This window comes from Ictalurus punctatus, chromosome 25 (genome assembly GCF_001660625.3).
Source record: "Ictalurus punctatus breed USDA103 chromosome 25, Coco_2.0, whole genome shotgun sequence".
Lineage (NCBI taxonomy): Eukaryota > Metazoa > Chordata > Actinopteri > Siluriformes > Ictaluridae > Ictalurus > Ictalurus punctatus.
The window spans coordinates 3,088,715-3,104,102 of record NC_030440.2 but is presented as its reverse complement, the minus strand read 5'-3'; the positions used below and the strand labels follow the sequence as shown (position 1 = coordinate 3,104,102).

Here is a 15,388-nt window from a genome sequence, read left to right as displayed (position 1 = left end):
TGGCCTTTATTACATTACCACTTAAAAAAAATAATAATAATAATAATTATACAATAATTATAAAGCAATTAACTATAATGTTGGTGTAATAATAATAATAATAATAATAATAATAATAATAATAATAATAATAATAATAGGACATAGCTATAAGAATTTTAACTTTCCTCTGGCTCTTTAAAGAAATAATAAAAAAAAAATCATCATTATTATTTTTTTGGGCTTTTATGGCTCTGCCAGCTGAAAACCTCTGTTTTAGATGGTCCCTTACTGACTCCGTTACCATAACGCGCTGATGATCTGCCAGCGTTTCTGAGAGATTAGCTTCAGCTAGCTTTCACGGCACACAATTGAACAACATATTCAATTGTACTTGTTTCTCTGTCCACACCAGAGTAAGAAAACAGAACAGAGAGTCTCGAATGTGCAGCGAATGTCCAATATAAAACCAACTTTACCAAGGTGAAAAACACAAGGGTAGTAAATTACTAAGCACAAATCACTAAGAACTAAGCACAGAGAGATGAACAGCCCGGCTTTCTAAAAATAATAATCATTTTAATTCGTATCACTCGTATTTGTAACGTGTATTTTTATTTATTTATTTATTTATTTTTACAATATAATAACTTGTGGAACTTGTAATGTATCTTACTAATTTTAGTTAAGGTACTTCAATGTGCTGCTTTCGTGATTAAATTTCACCTTAATCTATCAGGAACTAGGACCATGTTGCTTTTGCCGATTTCCGGCTCCTGTCCTACTATTGGCTAATATAGAGAACTATCTTGCTCTATGATTGGCTAGTTTACCCAATCATTCCATTACGATTGGACGGATGTTACAAATCCCGCCTTATGAATACGGAAGTAGTACGATTGCAGGTAGATATTTACATATGTGGCAACGCCGCTTTCAGTTAACTCAGACTACATTCCTTAATGTCTGCAGTTTCTGCACATTAATTGGACTTTGCACTCCTGTTCTATACGGAGAAATTGAACACAGGGTTTGTGAGTTTATATTCTCCTTTTGTACATGTTTATAATGGGGGGGATAGCTAGTCGTTGTGTGTAACTCAATAGTTTTGAAGGTAGCGTTTGAATAGTTTTGGACTTCAGCAAAACATATATAAAGGGAAGAGCATTAGGGCACTGAAGCAAAAGAAACAAGAAATCTCTTCATAGGCCTGTATATATTTGTTTAACTTACAAACTGTGTGTTCATTTTCTGTAAGGTGACACAATAGGAGCTTAAATAAAGGTCCAATATGAACTGGTTTCATCTACAGCTTCAGAAGTATCATTCTTGCACAGAAGGACCTGTTTCTCTACAAACTCTGTGTGTTTCTCTTATCTCTTACATTCACGGCAGGCAGACAGGCAGGCAGGCAGACAGGCAGACAGGCAGGCAGACAGGCAGACAGGCAGGCAGACAGGCAGGCAGGCAGGCAGGCAGACAGACAGACAGGCAGGCAGACAGGCAGGCAGACAGATGGGTGGATAGGTAGGGTAATGCAACTTGGGTCAACGTCTGTGGGTTGGAAAAGTCTTTAATAAATATTTGATTTGCTCTGGACCCACATCTCCAAAAACCTGCAGTGAGGAATATCTCAGAAACCTCCAACATTAACCCTCAGGTAGTGAAGGTGTGTGTATATGAGAAAGATAAGGAAAACTTTAAAGCAAACAACTGTCCAAAGTAATGTGGTTCCAATCCTACTCACTCTCAGAACAGCTCACAATGACTTCGTGAAATTCTCCCAGTCATGAAATCCAAGTTTAGTTAATCATTTCAAGTACTAAAGTCTCGTTATGTTTGTGTGTATGGCAGCGATGGCAGGCAAGGCAGTGGTGGTAATGCGGCTGCTGGCTTCAGCCTACTCTGTGGCCGAGAAAGCTGGAGCGATTGTAAGGAAAGTGCTTCACAGTGGAGAACTGGGAATCGTTGAGAAGGTGAGCTTCTGTCAGTCGATCTTTTACCTGTTTTTCATTTCATTCATGCTCTTCTCCAACACGACTTACAAGTAAGGTGAGTAGAATACACAGGTTTAATTGGAGCAGTGGTATAAGTCTGAAACGGTGCCGTGACTGAAGGAAGAAAAGAGAGCAACACAATACTTAAAATATGGATCAATAAGATTTGCATAACATTTTTATTTTTTGTTTTGCTGAGGTTTTCCTAACAGGAGTGTAATAAGCCAGAATTATTTGAAATATAATTCATATAATAATTGAAGGTGGAGGATTTTTGTGCAAAATTTCTTTCTATGTGTGTTTTTTTTTTTTTTTTAATCCAAAGTGTTTGTTTTTTTTAAGTACTTTTAACACTGTAGTAGACGTATAAAAATCGACAAATATTCACAGTATTCTTTTTGCAGCTTTAGTGGCCATGAGTAGAATTTTTTTTGTAAAAAATAAATAAGTAAAAAGTATGCAAGAATATGGTGACTCCAGTTATTCTTATCATTGCTTAATTTTTTTTTTTTTTTTTTTTTTTTTTTAAATTTACATCCATAATTCTTTCATAATAATTATGTCTTAGGACATTTTTTTGGGGGGGTATATTAATAATTTCCATAAAATTTACAGGCTTTGGCTGCAGAAGACACATCTTTTCTTTGACTTATTCTGCCCTACTTGAGTGTTTGCTGTTTTTGTCCGTGTCTTTTTGTTTAATGGATTAAAATATCCTCACTGTTACCCGTCAAGCAGGCTTATAATATAATGCATGTTTGGCTGTACATCAAGTAACCTTTAAATACATTTTCACCCTTTCGACTCAGTATGACTCTTAGTCTGACAGTAGTATGTCGCTGTAGATGTGTCTAGCTCCTCGGATGTTGAAGTGTATACATTTCATACTGTATGTTCTCGACTGAATCCTGATCTTTGACATTATCTGCGCTATGTATTCCTGTCTCAGACGGGGGTTGATGACCTACAGACGCTGGCGGACCGACTCGCTCAGAAGAGTATATGTGCCTCTCTCTCGAAGAGCTTTCCTAAAATCACCATCATTGGCGAGGAGGTGTGTGTTTAGTTGGTGAAACTAATCTTCCTGAAGCAAGTTTTTAACTTCAGCTGTGTAAAGAAGAGCTTACTACATAAAGCAAATGCTCATTAACGACACCGAAGTATAACAAACAAAGGAATATTTCGAAAACTTTACAATGATGGTGTGATGTTACTTTGCGATGGCAAATGGGTTTCAATTATGAGCAAAAAAACGTAGCTTTTGAGGTGCAGATATTCCAGTTAAATTGTATGATTTGAAAAGCTCTAGCCTGTTATTCCTGTATCGGGCAAAATGGAGCAATAAATTCAGTTGTAGAATCAGTTACTGACAATTAGATTAGTATTAGATTAGATCAGAGTTGATTCAAGTACAAAGCTACTGTCATTCCAGTCATATACAAATATACAGTAGAATGAAATGTCTGGTTTTGTTCTAATTATTGTTATACAATTCTGAGGAAACCTGCAGTATTTCAGAAGAGTGTAACATCATTTATCAAAATACTGCTGTATCATCATATTGCCAGCCCTACTGTGTTGATACAGTTTATGATGATGCTGAAATTTTAACTGTTGTGCATCTAGTTCGTGACAGTTTGTGCATATTCTACGGCAGACTATCTAAATAACAACTGTCTCACTGTATGTAATGTTATACTGTTATTGTCTACATTGTGATAAATATTGTGATATAAGTTTGTTACTAATCTACTGAATTCTAAAACTGCTATTATTTATCTACAGTTATTCTAATCTAACATTCGGAGGAGCGTAATCAATTCTGATTGGTTTGAAACTTCCTGACGTGTGTGTGTGTGTGTGTGGTTGGTTCTCACTCACTGCTACTGTTTACCTCTGCCCTGCTAACAGAATGTACGTTCCCTCGTCATACCTTCCCTTTAGGATCTACCAGCTGAGGCAGTGGAAGAGGACCTGATTGAGACCGGCCAAAACGATGGAATATTGCAAAAGCCATGTCCGGATGAGTACAGCGACTTAAAGGAGGAGGAGGTAAAATCATGAGAATAATTTAATTTCAGTAAATCTCAAGGCACATAAAACAGTTCCAAAAACAGTTACAGCAGTTAAAAGACAGAACTTTAAAGCAAGGAGAGAGAATGACAAAGAAAAACAAAACATATTATCTTTATAAAATGTTTGTATTGCTACAAACACAGAGAAATTTGGTCCGTCTGGGAACTTTTAAGTCCTTCCGATCACTAGGTCATACTCGCCCACACTTGAAGTTTGAATGCTTGATGAAAACTTGGTGGAACGATACTCTTGTGATTGCAAGATTTTATCTGAGATTAGCCCCACCCACTTTACATGAACATGGAGGAATTGTGGTGAAGTACACGTGAAAGTCCATTACTCTTTATCAGGGGTGGGCAATCTTATCCGGAAAGGGCCGGGGTGGGTGCAGGTTTTCATTCCAACCAAGCAGGAGGCACACCTGACTCCACCTGTTTAATCAGTCGATCTTGGCTTTCAATAGACTCAGGTGTGGCTTCTGCTTGGTTTGAATGAAAACCTACACCCTTTCAGGATAAGATCGGACACTCCTGATCTTTATACTGCGTACTGCACAATCCTGCAAAAAAACCAAATCAAACATGACAGTTGAAATTTATTAATCTTGTACTTGTTTGGTTTAAGAAAATGACAACCTTGAAATCTTTCAAATCATCATCTTATTTACCGTAACTTGACACCAACTCTTAGTTCTTAAAAGGGTTTGAAAGTCCCAGAGGCTTACTGTGAAGTGTCTGTGAGTGAACCTAAAGCGCCCCTATTACGCTTCTTCGGATATGACCTTTCATGTAGTGTGTTTTAGAGCTGTTTGTGAAATGTAAAAAGTCTGCAAAGTTTCAAAAATCAAAGCGCACGACAAATGGAGTTATTGACTCCCAAAAGAAAGAACCGATTCTGAACAGTTGAACCGAGTCATCAGTAATTCCAGACTTGACTTCCTGTACTAACCTATGTAGGTTTGTTTAAAAAAAAAAAAAAAAAAAAAAAAAAAAAACGCGCCTCTGGTCTTCATTGGCTGCTCGGGAACAACGTGTACTTTGACCCGCCCTCAAATATTACAGTTGTAGTCATGGGATTTTCGGAACGATTATTCATTAGAGATAGGGCCGTCTCTGCTTTATATGGACCATCTTGCACCTCTGGATCATAGCCTGTAAGTATGATTGATTATTCATGTTTATATTTCCTACTGAGTGTTCCAAAATGCGTCGTTTTGTGTTGCACAACCAGTGCACAGTGCACAGCTGTAGGCCTCTGCTAACCGGCTACCTCGCGTTATTGTCAAACTACATATAAACCTACTAGTGAGAAACCTCCTGTTCTCGTCGTGCTTGTGATGGTAATTCGGGTTGATCTCCCGATGTATCGCTATCAGACTCGGGCTCAAATTGGTAAGGTAAAACCGACGACATTATTACTGAGCTGAAATTCAGATATGGTCGTGGGCCTTTCCTTTCTGACACCCACTGTAAGCGGAAGACCAATCACAACAGACTGGGACATCTGACCAATCAGAGCAGAGTAGGCTCATTGAAAGGAGGAGTTTAGACTGAACGGATCCTTGAGCGACTCGTTTGTGACTCTGAGAAAAAGAGGTGATGCAGCAATGTAAATTAGGAGAAAATGTAAGTTTTCTTTTTTTTTCTTTTTTTTTTTTCTTTTTTTAAATTTTTTTTTACCTTGGATGCATGTAAACCTATGTTGTCAGACCTCTAAAACAAAATCAGGCACTTTTACATAGCATTAGGGGTGCTTTAAAATATTTTACATTTCTGTCTCTCAGCTGGTTGTGTGGGTTGATCCTCTAGATGGCACCAAAGAATACACTGAAGGTAAGAGCGTCCCATCTCCATCTGACATCCAACTCATGTCCTCGTCTGCACAGTCCATAATTCTGATTTTCACTGTGTTTTTAAACCACATACCAGCTTTTAAAGTAAAGAAGCGAAGATGCTGTGTATAGTGTGAGCTGAAGGTCCCTGCTGATTGTTAAAACTTTTAAAGAAGGTAGGGGTAGGCAGTGCTGGGGTCTCCTCTGGGTTCTCCAGTTTCCCACGTCCTGAAAAACATGCAAGTAGATGGATTGGATAAGACCAAATTGCCCGTAGGTGTGATTGTGTGTGTGTGTGTGTGCATGGTGGCCTGTGACGGACTGGCGTCCCATCCAGGGTGCGTTCCAGCCTCGCACCCAATGTTCCCAGCATCGGCTCCAGATCCACAGCAACATAGTGGTTATTAAAAATGAGTGAAAACAGTGTAAAATGTTAAATCATTAACATTTCAATCAGAGCTCGGGCTGCCTAACAAGAGATATGGGGAGTGTTAGTGTGTTGAATTGTGTGCAGTAACAATATACTGCATGCTGAATGAAGGAAAAAAAAAAAAAAAATATATATATATATATATATATATATATATATATATATATATATATATATATATATATATATATATATATATATCATGTGTATATATATTATGTGTATATATGTATGTGTGTGTATGTATGTATATACATATATAAGGAATAAAACATTACAAGCAGTGTGACCTATAATAAAACGTTCACACTGCTGTAAATACAAGAAGTGTTTTATTTCTATTTCTACATTTACAAGTACATTTAATATTGAGGAACAACCAGGTGTCAAGTCCCACACATTACGTACCTTATAGCAGCTATAAACAGCTTCTATAATGTACCCTCTGGAGTTAATGAGGCAAAAATTCACTCGTCATGTTACTAAGAAACAAGAAACTGCACAGTCCTCTGTCCTTATGACTCTCCCAGGGTGGAAAACTGGCTGACTGTTATTCAAGCACCGACACTCGATAGTTGCACATCTTTCAATCTGTTTATTATATGTTGTATATTATATGGAGCATCCACCATACAAGATCCTATAAATGAGCTGTTACTTCAGAAACGATTTAAAAATGTATTAATATAAACCGGTTATTTAGCTTGCAACTGGCGCTACTGTTGGAGCTGCTGTTATGGAAAATTAATCAACACCTGACCAATCAGATTGGAGAATTTAGCAGCACTGTGGCATAACACAGTATATTGTATAATTGATTGATTTTTTTTTTTTTTTTTTTTTTTTTTTTTTTGGGTAAAGGTTAAAACGGGGCATTATATTCTGAACAGAAGTGTTAAGTCAGAAGTCACCTGCTCTCACTTTCAGTTTTCTCTCGATTCATTTCTCTATTCCCTGGGGCCTTGAATCCTGTTTCACATAGTCACATTGTCCTACACTGATCCACTAGCCCCCTTTAATCTCTCGCAATCTCTCTCTCTCTCTCTCTCTCTCTTTCTTTCTTTCCCTCTCTCTCTTCCTGCCTATCTGTGCTCCAGCTGCATACATATTGAACAGCCCAGTTGTCTGTGTGAATTGGCTTGAAGCCCACAGATCTCCAACAAGTATGCTAATCCTTATTCTGTTCTGTTTTCCAATCCTGGCTTTACCACGCCCTAATTAACTTCTCCACCTATGTCATCATAATTGTATTGTTCAGCAGGAGCATGCTCGAATGCATGTGTAAATCTTCAAACAAATCACTGTTTGTTTCCTTCACACTCTGTACAGTGCTATATTGATTTGCTAGTTAACATGTTTTTTTTTAAATATGTGACCTGCTCCATTACCGAGTCTCTCTAAACCAGGAGAACATTGTGTATTTGACACATTCCTGTATTTCATGTAGGTCTTTGTGCGTCAGATATTGTAAGAGGCAGTGGTAGCTCAGTGGTTAAGACATTGGACTTGAGCAAGGCCCTTAACCCTCAACTGCATGAAGTTGTATAAATGAGTTAAACGTAAGTCGCTCTAGATAAGTGAGTCTGCAAGCCGTAAATATAAGAGTTATTTAGCGCTCATTTGGACATCAACTGTTAGAATTCTTGTTTGAGTTAAAAAAAAAAATATATATATATATATATATATATATATATATATATATATATATATATATATATATATATATATATATATATATATATATATATATATATATATATTAGAATTTTAATTCCGATGTAAGGGAACATGTAGACTTTTTTTTTTTTTTTTTTTTTTTTTTTTAAATCTGAAATTTTTCTGACAGAATATAAAAATTTTCAGAAAGTTACGACGGCAGTCATTTATGCAGTTGACCCTTTGTACTTTTGCACCAAAAGCTTTAAAACGGTTTAACAATGCTGTAAGAACCACACCTTTTCATTGGGCTTTTCATCTAAGATTTGATTTCTACACAAATCAACCATTGCCACTTGTGACTCTGGATGATGAGATACTGTATGTATTTTAAGAAAGGAAAAACTTAAGGAAAAGACGTTTTAAAACCAAGTGTGCCTATCATGTGGAGTGTATTATCAGAAAGGCCTCTGTGTGTGTGTGTGTGTGTGTGTGTTTGTGTGTGTGTGTGTGTGTGTGTGTGTGTGTTTTCAGGGCTCCTGGATCATGTAACTGTGCTGATAGGCATCGCTCATAAAGGAAAAGCAATCGCTGGAGTGATCAATCAGCCCTTCTATAACTACCAGGTCAGGCAATCACACGTACTACAATACAAATGGTCTGTATGGGCCAGAGTATTCATAAATCAATACAAATCCATTATTCGTAGTTGCATCATGCAGTTATTTGTTGTCTATTTAATAATAATAATAATAATAATTATTATTATTATTATTATTATTATTATTAGTGTCCTATCTAGCATGTATGCCTGCCTTGTGCTCAATGTTCCCAGGTTTTTTTTTTCTTTAGTTGCATTTGTTCAGGAAGTGTTTGTATAATGTCTTTGACAGAGAAAAGGTTCAGAGATGATGTGTGTAAAGTTGTTTGTGGGTTTAGTAATGCGAACGTGCAATGCGAAATTTCAGGTGGGTGCGGGTGCCACTTTGGGCCGAACTATCTGGGGAATGTTGGGTTTGGGATCCTTCGGGTTCCAGCTACAGGACGTCCCAGAGGGGAAACGCATCATCACCACCACTCGCTCTCACAGCAATAAACTCGTTACAGATGCCGTCCAGGCCATGGAGCCTGATGATGTCATCAGAGTGGGAGGAGCTGGGAATAAGGTTTGTGTGTGTGACTAGGATTATTATTATTTTTTTTATTTATTTATTTATTTATTTATTTATTTAACAATAAACTGCTGCAGAGATTTTTTTGCAGGAATTTTGAAAAAAGCTTGCAGAGATTTGATTTGCTTACAGTGAGGATGGCAGCACTTGGGTCCCGGCTAATGCTAAGACCTCTGATGTCAATTTCACATCAAAAGTTTTTAAAGTAGGATCAGTGTGATTTTCTCAGTAATATTTCTTGATTAGTATCATGGAAAAAAAAAACCCCAGAAAATAAAACAATTCAAATCAGAAAATGGGATTAACAGTGTCTGGTGCAACTGCAAGCCAGTGCACTCTTAGTACCCGTCCCAAGCCCGCAAAATGGGGAGGGTTGTATCAAGAAGGGCATCCGGCGTAAAACTTGAGCAGAATCAAAATATGCAGACGGGTGATCCGCTGTTGTGACCGCGAACAGGAGCAGCGGAAAGAGGAAAAAAATAAGTATCTGGTGCAACTGCATTGATTTACACGAAAGAAGAAAGGTTAAAAAAAAAAAAAATTAAAAAAAAAAAAAGGGTTACTGAATATCAATGCACACCGCAACTGTACATCCTCCTGTCTGTGTGTCTGTAGTAGTGAATCTTAAACTATTGTTTTTGTATCATACTGTATACAGTGTAATGAGATTGTACATTGTACCATCTGAAAGATAGATATAATCATTATAATGGCCAGTTTAACCTACTTTTTTTTTTTTTTTTTTTTTTCACTCTCAATTAAAACACAATGTACGGTAGGTGAACCATAGCAACAAAAAAATATAAAAAATCGGAAGCATCCATCATTCAATAATTGGCAGAACTGTGGATTTTAACACTAATTAACTTGAAGTGCTTTGATACAAGAGCTGCTTGATATTACCGCATACAGACGAGTGCAAACACTTTAGAAATGCTTTCAGAGAGAACCGACTTGGTTTATAATTGATCATTCAAGGTATTTTATTTATTTATTTTTTTCCCAAGCATTTTTCTGAAGGAGCAAGGATTTTATTTTATTTTTTCCACATATGAGATGAAACAGGTTTTGGTGATATTAGTTATACCAAGAATAAAAATGAAAACCTGCTGAAGTTACAACTCCCTAGTATTTTGCAAAATGTATCTCGTAATGGATGCATTATTTTTTTTCCCCATAAGTCGTATAAAGAGTACGAAATAAAACCATATAATCTTCACTGCTCTACAGATACACAGATGTGTACATCCAGAGGTGGTGACTTCAGACTTTCAGAAAATGAATTGTCTACATCTGATGATGGCAGCTTCACGTCTTCAATTTGGGAAACATCTTTTTTGCTTGTTTCTATGAGCTTCTAGCCAGAAATTTTTTTTTTCCGAATTACCGCAGGTTTTCCGCAGATTTGAACCAAGACATGTCACGTGACGTTATCACAACTCGTGTTCGGCCAAAGCCCTCTTCGATTCACGTGCGTCGAACACGAGTACTGCTAAAAAGTCTCATTTACCAACAAACATCACTGTGAAAGGCCGTGCAAAACAATTTTGTGCAACTGCAATTTCGCCAATTCAAGTAGTTTTCCACAAAAAAAAAAAACAAAACGCCAAGTTGCATCACAAATTTCAAAATAAAGCATTTTTGGCCGCAACAATCACAAAAAAGGCCTGTATGGACTGATGAGAATAAAATATCAGTGTTGCTACATTCTAATATTTCCATACAGCAAGGTAAAAACAAACCCATTCATATCTCCGAAACTGTTTTTACACTAGAATCCCTCCGTGTGTATTGATAAGCGTGCTTTTTCTTCAGATTATTCAGCTGGTGGAGGGAAAAGCGTCTGCGTATGTGTTTGCCAGTCCGGGCTGTAAGAAGTGGGACACCTGTGCAACCGAAGCCATTCTGCATGCTGTCGGAGGTGACACGTCATTTCTCCTTGTGTATTATTTCATTCTGTTTCATTTCTATTACCTCACAATCAATGTACAAACCAGTGGTGTAAAAGGAAGCGCACTTGTGACCCCAAAGGGAAGCTGACTGACATGCACGGGAATGCTTACCGATACGATGCCGATGTGAAGCACATGAACTCCGCTGGTGTGTTAGCCACACTGCGGGATCACCAGTTCTACGCCAGCAGAGTTCCCAAGTCTGTCCTCGAGGCCCTGAAGTCCGACTGAAACGGCCACGACGGCTTTACGGAAGTCTTCCTGACGTTCAGTTTGGTTCCGTTCAACTGAAATCATTAGAGAAGTCTGTATAGTGTCTTTATCAGTGACAGAAAATAGATCTGGATCTGACACAAGTTTGAAATATTTTAAATCTCAACATTCTCACATTTTGTATAATCTGCCAAATATTTTGGCATATCTGTACACACTTTTTGTACATGCACTGAGTTATTTTTTTTTATATTTACTGGCAATGGAAGAGCTTTGAAGAGCTAATTTTGCATTTATTGTGTGTTGAATTAGAATTTTACTTGAATTAACTAATGACTCTACACAACATGCTCTTTTTATAAAGCTAAATTTGCCAGTTAATTTAATTCATTGTTGTCGTCTGCTCTTGACATTGGCATTAACTCGACAAGAATAAAGACTGCTGAGAGACACCTGGAGTTCTTTGTGGAGTTTGATTTCTGGAGCTAGAGTCACCATAGCATCTCCTACTGCCATCTGTGCTCAGTCATTATTATTATTATTATTATTATTATTATTATTATTATTATTATTATTATTGGGTGCGTGTTATTCTGATACAGCTGCATCGGCCACAGCAGTTGTGCTGTGATTTTTCAATGCTTTAACATCACTTCCAGCTTGAAAAACAGCCTGCAGGCTAAACAATCTCCTGCAGGATACATCTACACCCCCTGGCAAAAATTATGGAATCTTCACACTCGGAGGATGCTCACCTACAATTTTTTACTTCATAGCAAAAAAACAAATGATGACACAAAACCATTTTTGTTTAATAGCTGAACATTCTGGATTCGTGAAACATACCTCAAACAAATTAAGTAGTTTTAATTAATGGCTAATTTTTTTCCCCCAGATCAAGTAGAGGAAAAAATTATGGAATCATCAGCAAAAAAACATAAATCACAATTAGTATTTGTTGCTCCTTCTCTGGCTTTTCTGTTGGTCTGAATTATGTGAGGCACGGACTTCACTAATGGAAAACAATATCCTCGATCATGCTGCTTCCGACTTTCTCGAATAGCTGTTGACCGATCAGCTTTGCTGGTTGGAGCCTTGTACTGGACCAATTTTTTTTTAATTCCCCTCAATTTTCAATGGGATTGAGATCCAGATTGTTTACTGGCCGTGTCATTGAGTTGACCTGCCTTTCCTGAAGAAAAGCTTTAACACTCTTAACCATCCTGAAAAATGACTTCATCATCATCACCAAACCTATTTTCTATCGATAGAATGGGAAAAGTGTCCAAAATTTCACTCTACACCTGTGCATTGACTGATGTTTACCTGACATGCAACACCATATCATAAATGAGCAGGGAAATTTGATTTTCTTCAGACAGTCGTCTTTATATGTTTTCATTAGAACGGCACCAGACAGAAGTTCCAGCATCGTCTCCTTGTCCAGTGCAGATTCGTGATTCATCACTGAATATCACTTGCATCCAATCACTCCATGATTGCTTCTTTTTAGCCCACTGTAACGTTGTTTTTGTTCCGTATAGGTCTTAGTGCTAGTTTTCATTTGGCTTTTCTAAATGTAGTCCCATTTCGTTCAGCCAATTTCTTACAATCCTGTCACAAACATTGACTCCTGTTTCTGCCCATTTGTTTTTCATCTGGTTTGTTGTGTATTTTCTGCTTTCAGTTTTCTATGCTGATGCTTGCCGTCTTCCCTGGTCTACCCGTATGTTTTCCTTTTTAGACCTCTTCCCATTTGGTTTATACTTGCACCAAACTGACTGGGAGCAACGAACATCTTTTGCCACACTCTGTGTTGGATTTCCTTCTTGAATAATCATTTCCATTGTTTCAATGTGACAACTCTCTTGTTGAGGCCACGCTTCGTTCCAAAAAGTCCAAGGTTAAGGTCTGTAAGCAGACTCTTAACTGAAGACTAATTTGCATTTTTAGACTTCTGCTGGCATTTGTTTTAGAAATGCAAATTACAAGGTGATTTTATCCTCCCCCCCTTAAGTAGTAGGGGTGTATGACGTTACGGTACGTATCACGATTTTTTCAACGAATTTTTTACAATGAAACTGAAATTCATATAAACTTTATGTCCGAAACATTAACAATTTTCAATAACTTTTTGAATTAAGGTAGCTGAAACCTAAGAGAGAACTACTTATAAGTGGATGGGGCATCTTCGATTTCAATTTCAGTTTCAGCCGAACTCATTTTGCCACGCTACTGCTCCGTTCAAGCGATTTCTGTGAATGCACGTGTGAAGCAGGTGCAGAGTAGGTCACGTTTTGGTAGCTCAACCAATAGCTTGTTTGCCCATGACGTCACGTCAGTGTGTCGCTGTGGCACGAAATGCAGAAAGTCATTTTCTACATAGGAAGCACTATCACAAACTCAAAATGCCCGTTTTGTGTCGTTTATGGTTGATCAAACCAAAAAACCACAAGGAGCTTTTATCGTGTACCAACAGTTGTTGTTCATAAGGGGGAAAAATGCAAGAAATTGACTGAAAAGCGTAGGAAAAAGTTGCCTGTAAACCTGCGTCTCGGGTCGGGAGGAGCCAAGTTTTTTTCCTCTACTTGAAAATATGCCATTAATTAAAATCCACAATGTTCAGCTATTTAAAAAAATATCACATATCTGTGATTTTATTTTTGCTATGAAGTAAAAATAAATAAATAAATAAATAAGCCAGGTGAACGTCCTGTAAGTTTGGTGATTAAATCATTTTTGCTAGGGGTTGTAGTAGTCAGAACCGGACACTGATGGGAAAACTAGCTTCACAGTACACCAACAAGGAATCAAAAGCATATATACAGTTGCAGTCAAAATGATTCAACCCCCATTGCAAGTCAGGTTTATTGTCCAAATGTACAGACTTTCAGCTGTTTGCAATGAACACATCAAACAAAAGCAATTGAAATAGTTCAACACATGAAAGTGGTTTCCCCCAAATTCAACTGAAAATGCAACTTATAATGACTTCTCCAGTCTCAAAATTATTCACCCCCCCACCCCAATAGAATCCCTCACAACAGCACAAATATGCAAATCACAGGGCCATCACAGTCTCCTGACTTGAACCCCATAGAAAATCTCTGGTGGGTTTTGAAGAAAGCGGCTGCAGCAAGAAAACCCAAGAATATTACGGAACTGGATGCCATTGCTCATGGGGAATGGGATAAGATCCCACAGGAACGCTGCCAGAAGCTGGTGTCTGGCTCTACTAAGTACTAAAGATGCTTGCCATGAAGGGGTTGAATAAATTTGAGACTGAAGAAGTCATTATAAGTTGCATTTTCAGTTGAATATGGGGAAACCACTTGAAGCACTCGTCGTGTTGAACTATTTCAATTGCTTTTGCTTGATTCGTTCATTGAAAATAATTAGTTTGACAATAAACCTGATTTGCAATGGGGGTTGAATAATTTTGATTGTAACTGTGTATTTATCAAATTGCTCAGTAAGTGTAGGAGGGGAAAAAGGTCTATCTTAAGAAACAAAAACTCTAGTTACATCTTGTACTCATCCCCATTTGTGTCATTATTTACAGTGTATTAATTTCAGTGTTAATTCACCTGAATGATATTGTTGATAGGTTTCGTTAATGTTTGTGTCTTTGGAGATCTCGATCCAAAAATGTTCCCGTGAGACATTTCAGAAAATAGAGCAGTGGTCATGCTTGACTTAACCTTTGAGGTTATTCTTCACAAAAATAAAGCGATTATGTATGGTTCTGGTTTAATGTGATTTCACAAGGATCATAGTAGTTCTGTGAATATCTTGAGCTTTTTGGCAACATTAAGAAAACAGCAGGGTGGATGAATGCAATATGAGCATGAAAGAAAAAAAAAACAGGTTTGTTTATTAGTTTCTCTCATTAGCAGAGAGTCTGTGTTTTTGTCTCAGATTGACCCAGTGTAAAATTCTGGGCTCAAATTGGTAAAGTATATACACCCTGAGCTACCTTAATAGAAACACATGATTGGCATGTCCAAAGTGTCCTTAGTGTATGAATGGGTGTGTGAGTGTGTGTGTGATTGTGCCCTGCGATGGATTGGCCCCCTGTCCAG

The 15,388-nt window shown here is 37.5% G+C and overlaps 1 protein-coding gene across 4 annotated transcripts; it reads left to right on the top strand.

Moving 5' to 3' along the window:
• The first annotated feature begins 870 nt into the window (after positions 1–870).
• On the top strand, positions 871–11,764 carry bpnt1 (bisphosphate nucleotidase 1). 4 transcript variants are annotated; one of them, XM_017456506.3, is made up of 10 exons: positions 871–1,009; positions 1,834–1,955; positions 2,926–3,030; positions 3,921–4,028; positions 5,836–5,884; positions 7,411–7,476; positions 8,504–8,595; positions 8,938–9,135; positions 10,957–11,062; positions 11,173–11,764. In XM_017456506.3, the coding sequence occupies exons 2-10, from the start codon at positions 1,836–1,838 to the stop codon at positions 11,322–11,324; spliced, it is 996 nt and encodes a 331-aa protein (XP_017311995.1). In that variant the 5' UTR covers positions 871–1,009; positions 1,834–1,835; the 3' UTR covers positions 11,325–11,764. The 4 variants fall into 4 exon arrangements, with proteins under 4 accessions (XP_017311995.1, XP_017311993.1, XP_017311998.1 ...); XM_017456504.3 differs by having other exon boundaries at positions 871–1,013; XM_017456509.3 differs by lacking the exon at positions 7,411–7,476.
• Positions 11,765–15,388: the final 3,624 nt, after the last annotated feature.